The 17,195-nt window shown below is 32.2% G+C and overlaps 1 protein-coding gene across 5 annotated transcripts in view; it reads right to left on the minus strand.

The window, feature by feature from the left end:
- Window positions 1-17,195, minus strand: part of LOC107509307 (coiled-coil domain-containing protein 170) — a 32,535-nt gene that overhangs the window by 11,891 nt on the left and 3,449 nt on the right. For 3 of the 5 annotated variants that reach the window (XM_036217768.1, XM_036217764.1, XM_036217767.1), the window contains exons 2-3: window positions 9,519-9,647; window positions 4,798-5,054 (exon numbers count right to left, since the gene is read on the minus strand). In XM_036217768.1, coding sequence (XP_036073661.1) covers window positions 4,798-5,054; window positions 9,519-9,599 — 338 coding nt within the window. In that variant the 5' untranslated portion in view covers window positions 9,600-9,647. Of the gene's footprint in view, window positions 1-4,797; window positions 5,055-9,518; window positions 9,648-10,602; window positions 10,657-17,195 lie in introns of all 5 variants that reach the window. The other 2 variants (XM_036217766.1, XM_036217765.1) reach the window with 1 other exon arrangement.

Genomic DNA, 17,195 nt, shown 5'->3' on the forward strand with positions numbered 1-17,195 from the left:
TCTAAGAACTGTACCCTACAGAATTAATGAATTTGAGTTAGGTCAAAAGAAATTATCTGAAAGATATGTAAATATAATTATCCGTATTATCTAAAGAAAAAAAATTAATTCAAAAAATTGTATTAGAGCCATGTAGGACACAGTCAACAACAAATCTAACATACCTGTAATTGTAGCCTTAGAATGAGTGTAGAGACAGAATAGTACAGAAACAATATTTGAAAAAACAATTCCCAAGAATTTTCCAAACCTGATGAAAGACATCAGTTGACAGATTCAGTAAGTTTTGCAAATCCTGAGCAGGATATATACTAAGAAAGCCACACCAGATACATTATAGTCAAACAGCTAACAATTAAAAGCAGTCAGATAAAAAGCACACATTACTTTCAAAGTTACAAAAAGACTGATGACTGAGTTTTCAACAGACACTGTAGAAGATAGTGTCTTTGAGTGATGAAAGAAAAATTACTGACATCCCAGAATTCTGTAGGCAGTAAAAAATCCTTCAAAAAATGAAAATGAAATAGTTTCAGAAGGAAAAAAAATGGAAAAATTGTCATAAGAACTGCATTATAAGAAATAGTACAGGCAGTTTCTCAAGATGAACGAAAATGATCCCTGGTGACTGCACAGAATTGTAGGAAGGAATGAAATGCACCAGAAAGGGTAGGTGTGTGGGTAAATAGAAATTTATACTGACAGTTAACAAAAACAATAATAATATATTATGAGATTTGCAAAATTTGAAAAGATAAAATATGTCATAACAATAGCAAAGAGCATGAGATGGCTAAATAAAGTTAAACGGTTATACAGTTTCTATTTTGGGATATCATTAAAGTATAAATCTAAAATAGAATAATAAATACACATTTTATAATCATAAACTCTAGTAAAAACTAAATGACAGTTTGAAAGATAAGAGAGGAGACAAATAGAATAATAAAAAACTAGATTAATCCAAAAGAAAATGGGAAAGGAGTAATAAAAGGAACAGAGAACAGATGGGAAAAACAAACAATAAATAACAATGTGGTAGACTTAAATCCAACAATTAAGACAAGAGTATCAGATTGGGTTAAAAATACAACTAATGCTAAGCATTATGCAAGATGCAGATTTTAAATATAAGGACACACAAACATGCAAATGAAAAAATGGAAAATAACATACCATGAGAACAGTATAATTTTGTAGCTAAGTTAATACCAAAGTAGACTTCAACGCAAGAAGTATATGAAAGATAAAAGATATTTCATAATAACAAAAGTGAAAATGCAACAGAGATAAAAATTCTAAATAAGAATGCAAATAGTTTCAAAATATATAAAGCAAAAGTAGACAGAAGTAAAAGTGAGATACAAATCTGCAATCGTAATTGATTAATATAGTTAATTAATATAAAAATATAATTATTATAAATAATCATAATTTAGAATACTTCTTTCAGTAACCGATAGAATAAAAGGAAAAAGTGTTGGGCCTTTTGCTCCTAACTGTACTAACTGCAAAGAGAAAACAGCTAACAGTGCTGGAAACCAGATACGGCCTAAGAACAATCCTCTTATCAGAGTCTGCTCCAGAGTTCACTCCCTAAGAGCTGCTTCTAGTACTTCTTTTCCCCTTTGGCACTAACGAATTGATGGGGCGGGGGCGGGGGCGGGGGTGGGGGGAAGCGGTGAGGAAATGTATGGTATGCCATACAGCCACCTTTCCTGTTGGCACCAAGGACAAAACAAAAGGAAAAAGTCCAGAGTGACTCACTCTGCGCCGATATTCAAAATCGTGTTGAAGGGTTTGCAATGATTGGTCAGCTGTTTAGAGGTCAAACTAGAGACCAACTTCAGGTGATGCCTTACCACAGAGAAGATATTTACTTGGATAATGAATTATTTTTAATCAGTTCTTCACTTCATCTTTGTCAGTTTTCTTTTTTCAGACACTGCAAACCAAAAAAAAGAAATTCCACTCTCCCTCGTGGCCTTAGATTTTAACTAATTTCTCAGTCTGAGTAGAGGTTTATTTCTTTACTTAGTTTTGAGCTTCTTCATATTTTCTTTTTTAAAGTGATTTGAGAAATGCAAGACCCAGAAGAAACTTCAACCTATTAGGTGAGCCAATATATGCTAACCAATATAGAATACAAACAGTTAACACCAGTATTCATATCTGGATACAATGGCTTTTCATATTGTGTGGGTTTCCTAAATATTACCAATATCAACCAAGGGCACATGATTGAATATCTCCTCTCTATATATACCAACTAAGTAACCACAAGTCTAAGAATAACAATCATCCCCATAGATGAAGAAAAAGCATTTGACAAAAATCTAATGCACTTTCATGATAAAAACGCTCAACTAAGTAAAAATAGAAGGCAATTTCCTCAACCTGATAAAGAACATCTACGAAAGACTCATAGCTAACATCACTCTTAATGGTGAAAGACTGAAAGCTTTACCCCTAAGATCAAGAACAAAACAAGGATGTCTGTTTCTCACCATTTACATTCAACATTGTATGGAAGGTTTGAACCTAGGCAATTAGGCAATAAAAATAAATTAAAAGCATCCAGACTAGAGAGGAAGAAGTAAATCTCTTTGCAGATGACATATAGATAAAACCCTAAGGAATCTACAAGAAAACTGTTAGAGCTAATAAACAAGTATAACAAGGTTTCAGGATACAAGATTGATATACAGAAATCAGTTATATTTCTATTTCCCCAAAATGATCAATTTGCAAAGAAATTTTAAAAATTTCATTTCTAATGCATAAAAAGAATAATATATTTATAAATAAATTTAACAAAAGAAATGTAAAACATTTACACTGAAAATAACAAAATATTTTTGTAATGAAAAAGGATCTAAGTAATGAAAAGATGCCCCACGTTCATGGACTGGAAGACTTAATATTAAGATGGCAATGCTCCCCAAATTGACTACAAATACAACAAATTGTTATCAAAATACCAGTTGACTTTTTTTTTTACAGAAATTTACAAGCAAATCTTAAAATTCATGTGGAAAAGCAAGGGACCCAGAATAGCTAAAATAATATTGAAAAAATTGGAGGACTCACACTTCGAAAGTTACTACAAAGCTACAGTATTTAGAACAGTATGGTACAGGCATAGTATAGACATACAGACCAATAGAATAGAAATGAGAATCCAGTCAATTTTTTTTTTGAAAAATTGTCAAGACAACTCAATAGGAGAAAGATAGTCTTTTCAACAAGTGATGCTGAGACAGCTAGTGGATCTTCACATGAAAAAGAATAAATTTGGATTTCTAACTCACACCATATACAAAAAAAATCATCAAAAAAAAACAAAGACATAAATTTAAGTGCTAAAACTGTAACTCTTAAAAGGATATATACATGTAAATCTTCGCAACCCTGGAGTAGGGAGTGGTTTCTTAGATATGACATCAAGGAAACAATGAAAAAAAAACTATAAACTTCATCAAAATTTAAAAATTTTGGGCCTTTTGAGCCCTACTTCTCTTGCTCATGCTCGCTTCCATGTCTGGAAGTGTACTTTCCCTTCTAGTAAAGCTTTACTTTTCTACTATATTTTGAAACAATAAAAATAAATAAATAAAATAAAATAAAATAAAATGTTGTACTTCAAAGAATACCAATATGAAAATAAAAAGACAACCTAAAGATGGGAGAAAATATTCTCAAATCATGTATCTGATAAGGGTTTAGTATCCAGAATGTATAACGAACACTTATAACTCAGTAGTAAAAAGACAATAACCCAATTTAAAAATGGGCAAAAGATCTGAATAGATATTTCTACAAAGAAGATATACAAATGGCCAATAAGCACATGAAAAGATGTTCAACATGTTTGGTTATTATGAAAATACAAAGTAAAATCACAATGAACTATAATTTCACATCCACTAGAATGGCTATAGTGAAAAAGATGGACAATAACGTGTTGGTGAGAATGTGGAGAAATTGGAATTCTCATATGTTGCAGGTAGAAATGTAAAATGGTACAGCCGCCTTGAAAAACAGTCTGGAAGTTTGTCAAAGTAACCTCAAAAGGTTAAATATAGAATTACTTTATGACCCAGCAATTCTACTCCGAAGGCATGTATCTAAGATAAATAAAACATATAGTCATATAAAAACTCGTACAAAAAATATTCATAGCATTATTCATAAAGTACCCCCCCCCAAAAAAGGAACAACCCAACGTCCATCAGCCGATGAACAGATAAATGAAATGTGGTATAGCTATATAATGGAATAATATTAAGCCATAAAAGAGAATGAAATACCAATTTATGCTGCAACATGAATTAATCTTGAAAACATTGTGCTAAGTGAAAGAAGTCAGACACAGAGGCCATATATTATATAACTGCATTCATATGAAATGTCCAGAAAAAGTAAGTCCATAGAGAAAAAAAGTAGATTGGTAGTTGTCAGAGACTGGAGAGAGTGGGATAGGGAGTAACTGTTAATAGACATGGGGTTTCTTTAGGGGGTGATGAAAATTTTCAGGAATTAGATATTGCTGGTGATTACACAGACTTGTGAATATGTTAAAACTACTGAATTGTACACTTTAAAGGGTGAATTTTAATGGTATGTGAATTAGATCTTGATAAAAATGTTCTCTAAAAATATAACAATGTTGAATCAGGTATTATGAGAAATTCTACTAGATTTAAATCCTGTGATCAATTAGGAATATAGAGTTCACATACTATTTGCAAGCTTATAACAAATGACATGTTTGCAGACAAACTAAAAATTCCCTACCTTAGACGATTTTCTAGTTCTAGAATTCTTCCAGTTAGATCCCAGTTCCCTTGTTCAAGACTCTGAATATTGGTACTTTTCAAAGATTTAATTCTGGTTAGAGAAGCAATAAGTTCCTCTAGGTCTTTGATATCATCTTTCAGGGACATTATCTGGAATGACTGTTGCATGTTATTTTCTTTGTAACTTTCTAGCTCACTCTTCATCTCTTGCAATGAAGTTTCTTTTATGAGAAGTTTGTTTTGAAGATTTCTTAGCTAACGAGAAATGGAAAGTGTTATTTAAAATCATTTATAATTTTGGTTTTAGAAAATTCGTGAGTCTAAATCATTACGGATATTTAAGCTACATTTATTGTACAATAAAACGAAGGCTTTCAAATCTTCTAACAGTATATTCTAAGGTTAAATACATTTAAGAAATCATACCATATTGACACACATGGTTTGGAATAAGTGATTTTACTCTCATCAACATTATTTAAATCTTGCTACAAGAGTGAGTTATACCAATAAAGATTTCTATATTTCCTAGCAGAAAAGAAATACTTAATGCTTGGCCTTAGGTGTTTTATGATGTACTGTAAAGGGGAGTGTGTGCACAGGTAAGGAGCAGCCTATGTTTCTATCATTGGTTCCTGGCCTGACTTGTGCTGATCAGAGAAATGCGTGAATAGGAGAGTCAGGAGAAAGATCAAAGCTTAAATTGATTAAATACATACACATTTTTTAAGGCAAAAAAAAGGAAAGAAGAGGTCATAAAAAGATAAAGAGAAGCAAGAGTGATAGCTTATGAGAGGGGAAGCAAAACAAGGGAGCCACCACAGGCTGCTAGCGGAAGGAAAGAACCAAAAATGATAGGGGAGGAAGGGGTGCAGCTGCCGTGAGGGATGTGTTGGGTTTTTGTTTTTTTAGTTTTAGGTAGCACTTATTTGTAATAGCCAAAAAAACGGCAGGCAACCTAGATATGTGTCGGCAAGTGAATGGTTAAACAAACTGTGGTACACATACCATGGACGCAGTAATAAAACAGACCAAACTGTTAATATGTGCAACGATTTGAATAAATCTCCAGGAAATTATGCTGAGTGAAAAAGCCAATCCCAAAAGGATACATATATATGATTCTACTTATAAAACATTTTAAAAACAGCTTTATTGAGATATAAGTAATAAATTCACCCGTTTAAACTACACGATTGCATGGTTTTTAGTATATTCATAGAGCTGTACAGCGATATTGAGATATAATTCAAATACCATAAAATTTACCCTTTAAAGCAAATAATTTAGTAGTGTTTAGTATATTCACAGGTTGTACAACCATCACCATGATCTAATTCCAGAATAATTTCATTATCCCCTAAAGATACCTTATACCCATTAGTAGTCACTCCTCATTTCCCCCATCCCTCCCAGCTCCTGGCAACCACTAATCTACTCTGTCTCTGTGGATTTGCCTACTCTAGACATTTCATCTGCATGAAATCATACAATATATGTTGCTTCTTGTCATTGGTTTATTTTTACTTAGCATAATGTTTTCTTGGTTCATCCACGTTATAGCATGATTCAGTACTTCATTCCTTTTTATGGCTGAATGAAGTTCTACTGTATGGATATACCACGTTTGTTAGCCGCTCATTAGCTGGACACTTGGGTTGTATTCATTTTTTGGCTTTATAAATAATGCTATTATGAACATTCATTTACAAGTTTTTATGTGAATATATATTTCAATTCTCTTGTGTATCTACCTAAGAATGGGATTTCTGGGTCATATGGCAACATTGTGTTTAGCTTTTTGAGTGTATAAAATTTTGAAATGACAACATTTAGGAATAGAGTTGAGATTAGTGATTGCCAGGTGCTAAGCATGGAAAGGAAGTGGGTATGGATATAAAATGGCAATGGGAAAGATCTTAGTGGTATTGAAACTAGCTGTTCAATATCTTGAGTGATTGTTTAGAACTTAATACACACTAACGCATAAAGAAGTACCAAGAATTCTAGGAAAATCTGAATAAGGCTGGTGAATTGTATCACATCAATGTTAATATTCAGGCTGAAATTATACTATAGTTTTGCAAAATTTGACTATTGGAAGAAACTGAGCAAAGTGTACAATGGACCTATTATTTCTTAAAACCACAAGTGACTCTATAATTATCTCAATTAAAATTAAGAATAACTCATTCTGATATTTTTCTTTAGCTACAAAATATATGTTGTCTGGGTTAACCAACTCCAAAGCTGGCTGCATCTACCAGGTTTCTACTATTTGCCTTATTACTATGCTAAGGGGGAAAAAAAAACCCATCTTATCTGTATAGACACTTTCATATTGTTCTCACAAACAAAAGTCATTGTGAAAAATCAATTTTAAAAGTACTGACACATTAAATTTATCTTAAATTTAAGATACTAGGCATTTTTATAAATATTATCAGTGATCTTTTTTTACAAGTTGTTTAATTCACTTATTATAACAGTAGTCCATTTAGCACTATGCAACTTTTAGCTAAATATCCTATTGCCTAAACTAGACAACATAATCACCAATCGAATACTTTAATATTTATCCCTGCTATATCTAGCTTTTCTTAAATTTAGCTCTTTTGCACCTGTTTCTCCATTATTGGTCAGAAACATATGATAATTATTTTTGTGTGTCCCACAAAGAGATAGTTGATTATAACAAAAAAAATTTTAAATGCATGCAGTGAAGAGAAAAACTGTCTTATCAAGACAATTGTGTTCCTGTGAGATCAAATAATAGGTATTAGAAAAGAGAAAGATGACTCATGCTGAATGTATTCTGTTGAATCACAACTTTTTTTTTAAATAACTTTAACACAGGGAAACCATGTAGTAACTGCCACTAATTTTTATTAAATTCAGAAAATGCCAATATGAGCTATAGAATCCTTTTAAATATATGTAATTTCTAAAATCAAGTAAAAATGAGACTTTTGTAGAGCCTTTTAGCTATCTGCTTTGACAATAGATTAAAAATATTTATAGTTACCAAATGATTTATGTAGAAAACTGCTTTTAAAAAATACTTTGAAATTCTCGAAAAAAATATATTTTCTTTAAACAAGGTTTAAACCCTGTGATCTCTTTTGACAAATTGATTTAAAAGGTTTTTTATGAATAGGCATAGAAGTAAACCTTAATCTAATTCAAATTCTGAATTATTAAAAATCCCAAACTTCTTAAGTATTAGTAGTAAATTATACTGTGGAGAACAACAACAATGCTACCCATAGTAAAATTTCTACAGTTTTCAGGGATTGGCACCACATTTTTCTGAAAAAAAAAAGACAAATTAAAAAATCGCCACAGTGTTATAAGATTTATTGTATCTATGTAAATTTAACCATTAAATTTACCTCTCTTCACCCATCTATGCTAAAAAAAGGGGGGAAATATTAGCATAAATAAAACTAAAATATACATATATTTACCCACATATCTATATCTACATTTATATCTGTTTAAATGAAAGTTTGAGTCAGGCTATTGATAGATGAGATAGTAGAAAAGAACTTTAATGAGGTCCTGGGCAGAAAAGAGGTCCTAAGGAATAAGGCCGCTGTTATGAGTTGCGCCCCCTTAAAAAATCCACATGTTTAAGTCCTAACCCTTGTACTTCAAAATGTGACTGTATTTGATGATAGGGTCTTTAAAAAAGTAATTAAGTTAAAATGAGATCTTTAGGGTGGGCCCTAATCCAATATGATCCATGTTCTTAGAGAAGAGGAAATCTGGACAGTTACAGAAGGAAGACCACGTGAGAGCACAGAGAACAAATGGCCACCTACAAGCTAAGGAAAGAGGTCTCAGAAGATATCAACCTTTTCACCACACACACACACACACACACACACACACACACACACACATACAGTAATTATGTGAGGTGACGGAAGTATTAATTAACCTTATTGTGGTAATCATTTTGTAACATATACATTGAATAATCACGGTGTACACCTCAAATTTGCATGTCATCTGTCAATTATATGGCAATAAAGCTGGGAAAACAACATAAAAAGAAAGAAGAAATCAAACCTGCTGAATTCTTGTCTCAGACTTCTAGCCTCCAGAACTCTGAGTAAACTTTTGTTGTTTAAGTCCCCCAGTCAGTGGTACTTTGTTATAGCAGCCCTAGCAAACTAATAGCTCCCATAAATAGTTATCTATTCAGAGGGATTGTCAGTGTCCCAGAATGCAAGCATTTGGCACATTTTACTTGAAGGTAACCACAGAGGCAGTACAGACATAAACAGCCATATCATAGTACCTTTAATAATGACAATGGTCTTTGGGATTCCAACTATAGTTACTTATAAGACTGCCTCTTGCAACAAATATCCTGAGGTACTTGGACTCAAGTAAAAAATCCTACAATCACTCTCTAGTTCATCACAGGGAATAAAAGTCAAAGCATTTCCTATAAATGTGGTTTCTTAATGGATATTTGCTATTTGGTGCCATATTGAAAATGGAAACTCATCTTTTCCATTAAAAACGCTTAATACATGTAATTATTATTATTACATTAATTTTGAGCATGGCAGTTCATAACCAATGTTCTAAAACCCTAGCACTTGGCAGTCAACTCAAAAGCATTTAACTATGCACCATCTTCAAAGGGACTTCTCTGATAGAGGATACAATTTCCCATAGTGTTTTATTTTCAGATAATCCATATACCTCAGCTAAAAGATTCTTGTTTTTCACCAACAAACCAGCAAGGTCAGGATGGATTGGATCAGCTGTCTTTTTATTGTACATGATTGGGTTTCTGGTGGAAATCACTTCAAGAAGTGGATCAAAACAAGCCTACAAAGAGAAATTGCAAATTAACTGAACATATATTCTACAGAGCAAAACCCACAATGTTCTAGCCCACATAAACTCAAATAAGTAGCTCTAAATAGAATATAACTTTTAAAATATTCATTTTGAGGTGCTATCCTAACAAATACAATAGGTCTCAGGAAAATAGCAAGTAATACGTTGACCTAAAAGGCTACTTTACATTTTTCTGATAATTCTTACCTGACAACTTATTTATAATACCAGCCATAAGTAAATGGAGCAATCTAAGTAGACAATTTCTGAGAGTATAGAAATCAAGAAGGTACAAATAAAATGTTTGAGGAACTTTTAATTCACATCTAATAAAAGCTTTATAACAACTCGAACTATTATAAGACCATTGAAAGATTTACCACTATTGTTTTATTTTGGGTTACAAAGTAATGCCTATATATTATTATATAAAAAAGTTGATTTTTATAAAACCAGATTTCAGTAAATCAACATCAATTTTGTTTCTTCCACACCTATATTGAAGGTAAAAATTAAAGGAGTATTTACCTGTATTACAGTATCTCCCCCTATTGTCAAGAGGGTGTGCAATATTCTAAATTGTAATTAATACAAATTTTGGTAAGAACAAAGTTTATATGATTCAAATGAAACCAAGAAAAATGTATTGACTTAAATCTCTAAAAAGTGTATGAATGTATCACATGGTGCTTTTTCCTAAATTTATCAGATTTTAGAATGTTATGCCTATTAAGATACTAGGAACAAAGACTTGCACAAGAGCATACAAAATAACTGTTTAAATACTTAAAGAAAAAAGAAATTTGAAAATATGAGTAAATCACAAGAGACCACAAAAAATAAATATATTGGAAAAACAATAAAATAAGAATTTCAGAAATGAAAAGTGTAATAACTTTAATTTGAGAATTGAATGGACCCATTAAAAGCAGATTAGACCTACCTGAAGAATGAGTGGATTTAAAGATTAAGTATGAAGGAATTATCAAGAGGACAACTGTAGAAAAAAATACATGGTAAATGTTCAAGAGAGTTTAAGGACACAGAGAATAAAATAAACAGTCTATCACATGTCTAATTGGAGTCCAAGAAAGCCGTAATTTAAAGAATGGAGTGGAGGCAAAATTTGAAGAAATAATGTCTGAGAATTTTACAGAATTGTTAAAAGATACCAATCTAAGTGGCCTAGCAAATCCCAAAAAGAATAAAAAGAATTCTTTACCTACATACTCATAATGAAACTGCAGAACATTAAAAAAAGATATCTATGAAGCAGACAATACGAAGGACATAGAAGTAGCATTTGGACTGGTGAATGACTTCTCAATAGTAACAAAGAAGCTAGAAAACAGCAGAATGATATCTGTAATGTAACCAAAAAAATAGATCATATATCATTGATTCTAAGAAGCACAAATTTTCACATCTCTGTAATTGGAATACATCTCAAAGTTGATGTATATTGTGGATAGTTTAATATAGTTTTGAATTTCATAATGCTCCATAAAATAGTATTATTTCTTCAAATCAGGAAATATGGTAACTGTCAAATAGAATTTTGTACGGAATGACATGTTTTAAGATTAAGAGTAGAATAAAGACATTTTAGACAAACCAAAATTGAATTTATTACCAATAGGCCCTCATTTAAGAAAATTCTGAAAGATAAATTTCTCATAGAAAATGAACTTACAAAGTTTGAAATACAAGAATAGGCAACAAAAATTAATAGCAAATGTGGGTATATTACCTAAGCATTAATTTTAAGAATCTGATTTAGAAAGTTGAAAATAAAGAATAGAACCAAAATAAAGAACAGGACCAAAAAAAATATATACATATACACTGAAGGGAGAAAAACAGCTTACAGCACTTTAAAATCTTCAGATTTCTTAGAAGTAACAAAGAGTTCAGTTAACTTAGTTAAGAATAATGTTAAAATCACTAATATAACCACTAAAACAATAGCCATATAGCATATAACTTCTAAACCAGTAGAAAAAGAAAACAATGGAATGAGAAAAAAGAAAACAAGTACAACACAACAAACCAAACACATAATCAGTTCTTGGCATGAGAGAAGGAGGGAAAAGGAAGCAGGAAAAAAGTGGGACAAATAGAATACATATAATGTGATGGTAGAAATGAAATATAGTCAAATAATCAATAATGTCAATAAATATAAATGGACTAACTTTTCTAGTTAAAAGCAAGAATTTTCATTATTATTTGAAAAAGAAAAAACTAAATACACAATATGGTACATTCATAGAACAGTACAAAATAATGGAAATTATTAACAACTGTATATATATCAACACAAATCTAAGTAAAAGCAGCAAATCATAAAAGAATAAAAACAGTATAATTCTATTCATATAACTTTTAAAACAAAATTAATATTGATTAGGGATACATACACAGGTGAGATAACTAGAAAGAGAAGGAAGAGACGGACACAATTCAAAATATCTACTATTTTGAAGTTTAGTGAAAAAGGACTTAGTCTAGAAAGGGGACACAGGAAACTTGTAAGGTACTGGCAGTGTTCCATGAAACTAGGTGGTGGGTTCATAGGTATTTATTAACTAACCTGTGTGTATACATTTGATAGTTCTTTTCTATTTAGGACCTTTGTAAAAATCATACATAAAACAAAAGTATATATTTTTAAACGATGCATATATATTCAAACTGATCGAGATGAGATATAATGGAAGTGATGGGGAAAAAACAGAGGGGCCTTGCACAAAAAGATGATCACGTACTATGAACAAAGTATGATTAACTTGAGCATGCATGAGATCTAAAACAAAAAAGTAAATGAGGACATGTTGAAAATAAGATTATAATTATTTTATTAATATAAAATCATAATTTTATGTATCAATAGTAAAATGTATTTTTATCATTCTTATCATATAATGTGAAAAATGGCAAAATAATTTTTTAAATCCCTAGAGGGATTTATAAGCATTTATATACTTAAAAGGAATTCAACTAAAAGACTGAGCACTGGCTTTTGCATTATTATTTCCCCCATCTTTACTGAGGTATAATTGAAAATTAAAATTATATATATAGTATGCAATGATGTTTTGATATATGTATACATGGTGAAATAATCCCCACAATCAAGCTAACGAACATATCCATCACCTCACATAGTTACCATTTTCTTTTATTCCTTTATTGTTTGTGGTGACAACACTTAAGGTCTACCCTCTTAGCAAATTTCAAGTATACAATTTGTTAACTATAGTCACATTGCTGTACATTAGATCTCCAGAACTTAACTTATCTTGCATAACTAAAACTTTGTACCCTTTGACCAATTTCTGCTCATTTTTATCTCCCCCTCTGCCTCTGGAAACTACCAGTCTATTCTCTGCTCCTGTGAGTTTGACTGTTTAAGATCTTCCATCTAAGTGAGATCAAGCACTATTTGTCTTTCTTTGTCTGGCTTGCTTCACTTAGCATAATGTTCTCCAGGTTCATCCATGTTGATGGTAGGATTTCCTTCTTTTTAAAGGATGAATAATATTCCATTATGTATATATGCACCACATTTTCTTTATCCATTCATCCCATTGACTTACTTCCTTTTAATGTAACACATTTCCTTTCCTAACAAAGAAACTAGGTTTGTTGTTCTCATTTAAAGCCAATAGGAGGAGGAAATAAACCACTCCCCTAGATCCCCATTCTCACTGTTCTATGAGCTAAAGATTAGGTGGATCTTTCTATCAGTCTTAAAGATATTAATGGAATAGACATCATCTGATCCAAGAGAACATTGAATTTCCAGAAAGATTCTCATTAGGGTCTAGCCCTTAGAAAACAAAGCTGTAAACCAAGAGATAACATGGTACACTGGAAGGATGATGGGAATCAAACTAGTTCTGCCCTTTTATCACTGTGGCATCTCTCTAGTGTTCAGTTGGCCAATCTGCAAAATAATGGTGTTGGATTATAACAGTGTAAAAGTACATTTCAATAACATCTTCCTTGTTCACATCTCCCCTCTTTATTCTTGCCATAACCACTTTGGGAAATATGTTGTTATGGGTTATTGGTATCAATTCCTCAGTGAGTCAGTTCCAAGGGCAGGGCAGAGAGTGATATCTCCAGGCACCGGCTGCCTAAGAGAAAATAGCTCCCAAGGCTCCTAAGAAGAAAAATAAAACAATATTGCCACTGGAATATAGATAACAAAGCTGTCCACCAGAAACCACATTTCTTTGTGTTAGATGCTAACCGCCAACACCTGCTTCTGTAATCTGCTTGCTTGCATAATCAAAGCCCACCAAGACATAGTTTTAGGCTTTATAAGCTACCTCCTCCGGAGGCTTGCGGCTGATTCTCTAGTGGGGAGAATCAGTCGCCGGCCGGCTAATCAAGGCTCATAATTAATCTCAATTGGCTCCGTGGGTCTTAGATTTGAACATGCCACAAACAGGATCAAATTAACTGAGAGGCCCTTAATAGTCTATTTTTATTGTTTTGGGGTTGTGGGCCTCAGTGAAATGTCAGAACCACCAAAAAGGCAAAAATAGGTAAAATCCATTTTGAGGTTCAATTAGAGTTAGATGTTTCACTACTCCTTGTTCGAGAGTCAAGCCAAGAATTAAAAGATATGAGATTTGACCTCATGACTTACATCATTCATTAGCCAGGAGTATTGGCATAGGCAAGTGGACAAAGAGAATGGGACTTTCTTCTCTCAATTACTCAGATTATTTCAGCTATACCTTCTGAGAATTGGGGGAAAATAGCCAGAGTACGACTTACCACTGCACTATTTTTCAGAGATGTGTGAGCTGGTAGATGCCTGACTTCTGTTGGCTTAGCCTCATTGGGCCCTTTGTTTTGGTCAGTAGTGAGCTTTTTGGATGAGTGGTTTTAAAGTTGGAAAGAACCTGACGCTTGACTTAAAAGGCAGCATGAAAGAGATCTAGTAATTGTGAACCAAAGTGCTTCCAGGGTCGATTTGCATATTGTGGTCAAGAAGAGATACTGAGAACTGCCCAGTGTCAACAGCAATGTCTTAAGGAAGGTTCTACTTCAGATCCTTAAAATTTAGCTAGATCTCAGAAGGAACTGCCCACTGAAACTTACTTGGAGACAAGGCAGATCTAGTCTCTGAAGATAATATCAAAACAATTTAAACTGTAACTGATCGAAACAGCTTGCTAATGTGTACTCATAATATCATACTAAATGCTACTTGTGAATCATATTTTTAGACACCTAACTTGCAAATTTCCTTTATTTTTAATTTCTCAATCTATTTGAAAATCTAACTATATCCCTCAATTCAGCCAAAATATAAAAATCTAACATGTTTATAATGTAGCATGTGATAGCTCATAGTGTTCTTTCTGCCTGCGGAGGAACATAAATGTAACATCACATTACAATTTTTATGAATTCAATTTCCCAAGAACTTCAGTACTGCCTTGAATCCATTTCCCCTACCCAGTTCAATTTCATATATTTCTTTTCTAAAGTGAAAATAGAAGAGTCATCTTCCAAATAAACATCCATATGTTTTATTAAAGAATAAGATGGAGATTTCTCTATTAAGATCATGGAATGTATTCTGGTAAAAAATAAAAGGGAGAGCATTTAGAAACTGTGCACTAGGGGAGCTACATGTTAGTAGGGTATTTTCTTTTGTGGGTGGTATCTCCCCAAAAATTGAACAGTCCCAGAGTGAGAGGAATTTTCATGAGAGAAAAAAAAAATGAAGATGGTATGAACGAAGTACATGGAATAGAAAGCATAAGTCTTTGTTTTCTTCACTAACACTGAATCCATTTTGAAATTTCTCTATTCACTCTAGATTTGTTGATATTGAAGGCAATTATTGAAGTGCCAATATCTCCGATGAGACTTTAGTTTCTTCCTCAGCTTCATTATTTGATACCTAAAATCATTACTATATCAATACTTTTTCTAAAAACCAAAGAACTTAAGTTTTGGTGAATGAAAATGGAGAATAAACTGCTCCTCAGTCCTGGAACAAGAATGATACTAGAGATAAATACCTTCTTAAGAATCCTACCTCTTACTTTTATTTTTATTTCCTTACCATTTCATGAATCTTATCCTCTATTAGATACAATTAGTCTCACTCATATTGCCTCTAAGAAACAAGAAGCGGTGTGGGCCCAAGTGTATTCCCAGAAGCATGAATATTCAAATCCTCCAGTATCAGTTCAAGTATCACCTCCTTCCTTGATTCTTGCAAGGAATTTCTCTCCTTCTAAGTCTTATAGTATATGATCTATACTTTTCTTTTGATTATTATATCATTCATTATATAAAAACTTTCTATGTTAAACGTACCTAAAAGCAGGATCTATTTTGATATATCTCTATCACCCCATAATAGGTGCAAAAAATACACGCAATGGGAAAAGATAAACTCTTAATACAAAGTTAACTTATATAGATGATAGTGTTCTCCTACACTAACCTTATAAAATATACTAAAAATGTATTAGGAGTCTCAGGTAAAAATAAACAAAATACAGCAATATGACAATTATTCTGTGATTTTAGGTTTGAACATGACTATTTTTTTACACAGATTTATCAATACTCAGAAAGATATGTTATGCTTCATTTAGTATAAAGTAACAACCATAAATTTTTACCATATTAGGCACAAGAGAAAATTCCAAATCCAAGCTCAATTTCTGGAAAAAAATCTGAATCATCCAATATGAGTGGCTTCCCTGCACAAAATGTCAATAGAATGTTTGCACATCAAAGAAGCTGTTGCTAGGTGAATGCATCACAGAGGTCTAAGAAAGGTACACAAGGACCTCCTAAAGTGATACAGTAAGACCTGTGGGTCTTTATTTCTCTAATTAATGAAGTGTAAACACAAAGTAGTTTCATCAAGCATTAGTGAACTTAAGAACTCTTAAGAAAGTGATCCCACTGAAAGTAAATATTCTAGCAAAATGAAACTCATATTTTGGATTTTTTTCTTTTGAGAATTTCTTAGAATAGGTCATATTTTTATATTCCAATACCCTTAATTCATCAAGATGTACTTTGAGAAAAGTGATGATTCCATCTACTATTCCTAAAGCAAAGATGATTTGTCTGAAAAGCTGGTATCCTACTCTAGGGAAATACTTTTATACCAGAGAAAGTAGGTCTTTATTATGTATTGTTGATACCAGAATCACTAGGATTACACTTCAAATATCATCTAATCTAGTAGTTGTCAAGTCTACCTGCACATTAGAATCTCAAAGAAAACTCCAAAAAATACTGAGACCCCAACCCTACCCCAAGTTCTGACTTAATTGGTCTATGGTGGAGCCTAGGCTACACAGGTAAATCTAATGTGACTTTAGAGTTGAGAACAACTGTCCCACTATCTTCATTTATATAATAAAAATGAGGCAGGGAGAAATTGATATTCATAGGAACAAGAGTAATAGTTAATAACTAAACTAGAAAGATAAATATAGATTTTAAAACTTACATCCTCTGACAGCAGGAATATAAGTATGA

Source organism: Rousettus aegyptiacus, unplaced genomic scaffold (assembly GCF_014176215.1).
Source record: "Rousettus aegyptiacus isolate mRouAeg1 unplaced genomic scaffold, mRouAeg1.p scaffold_m13_p_3, whole genome shotgun sequence".
Lineage (NCBI taxonomy): Eukaryota > Metazoa > Chordata > Mammalia > Chiroptera > Pteropodidae > Rousettus > Rousettus aegyptiacus.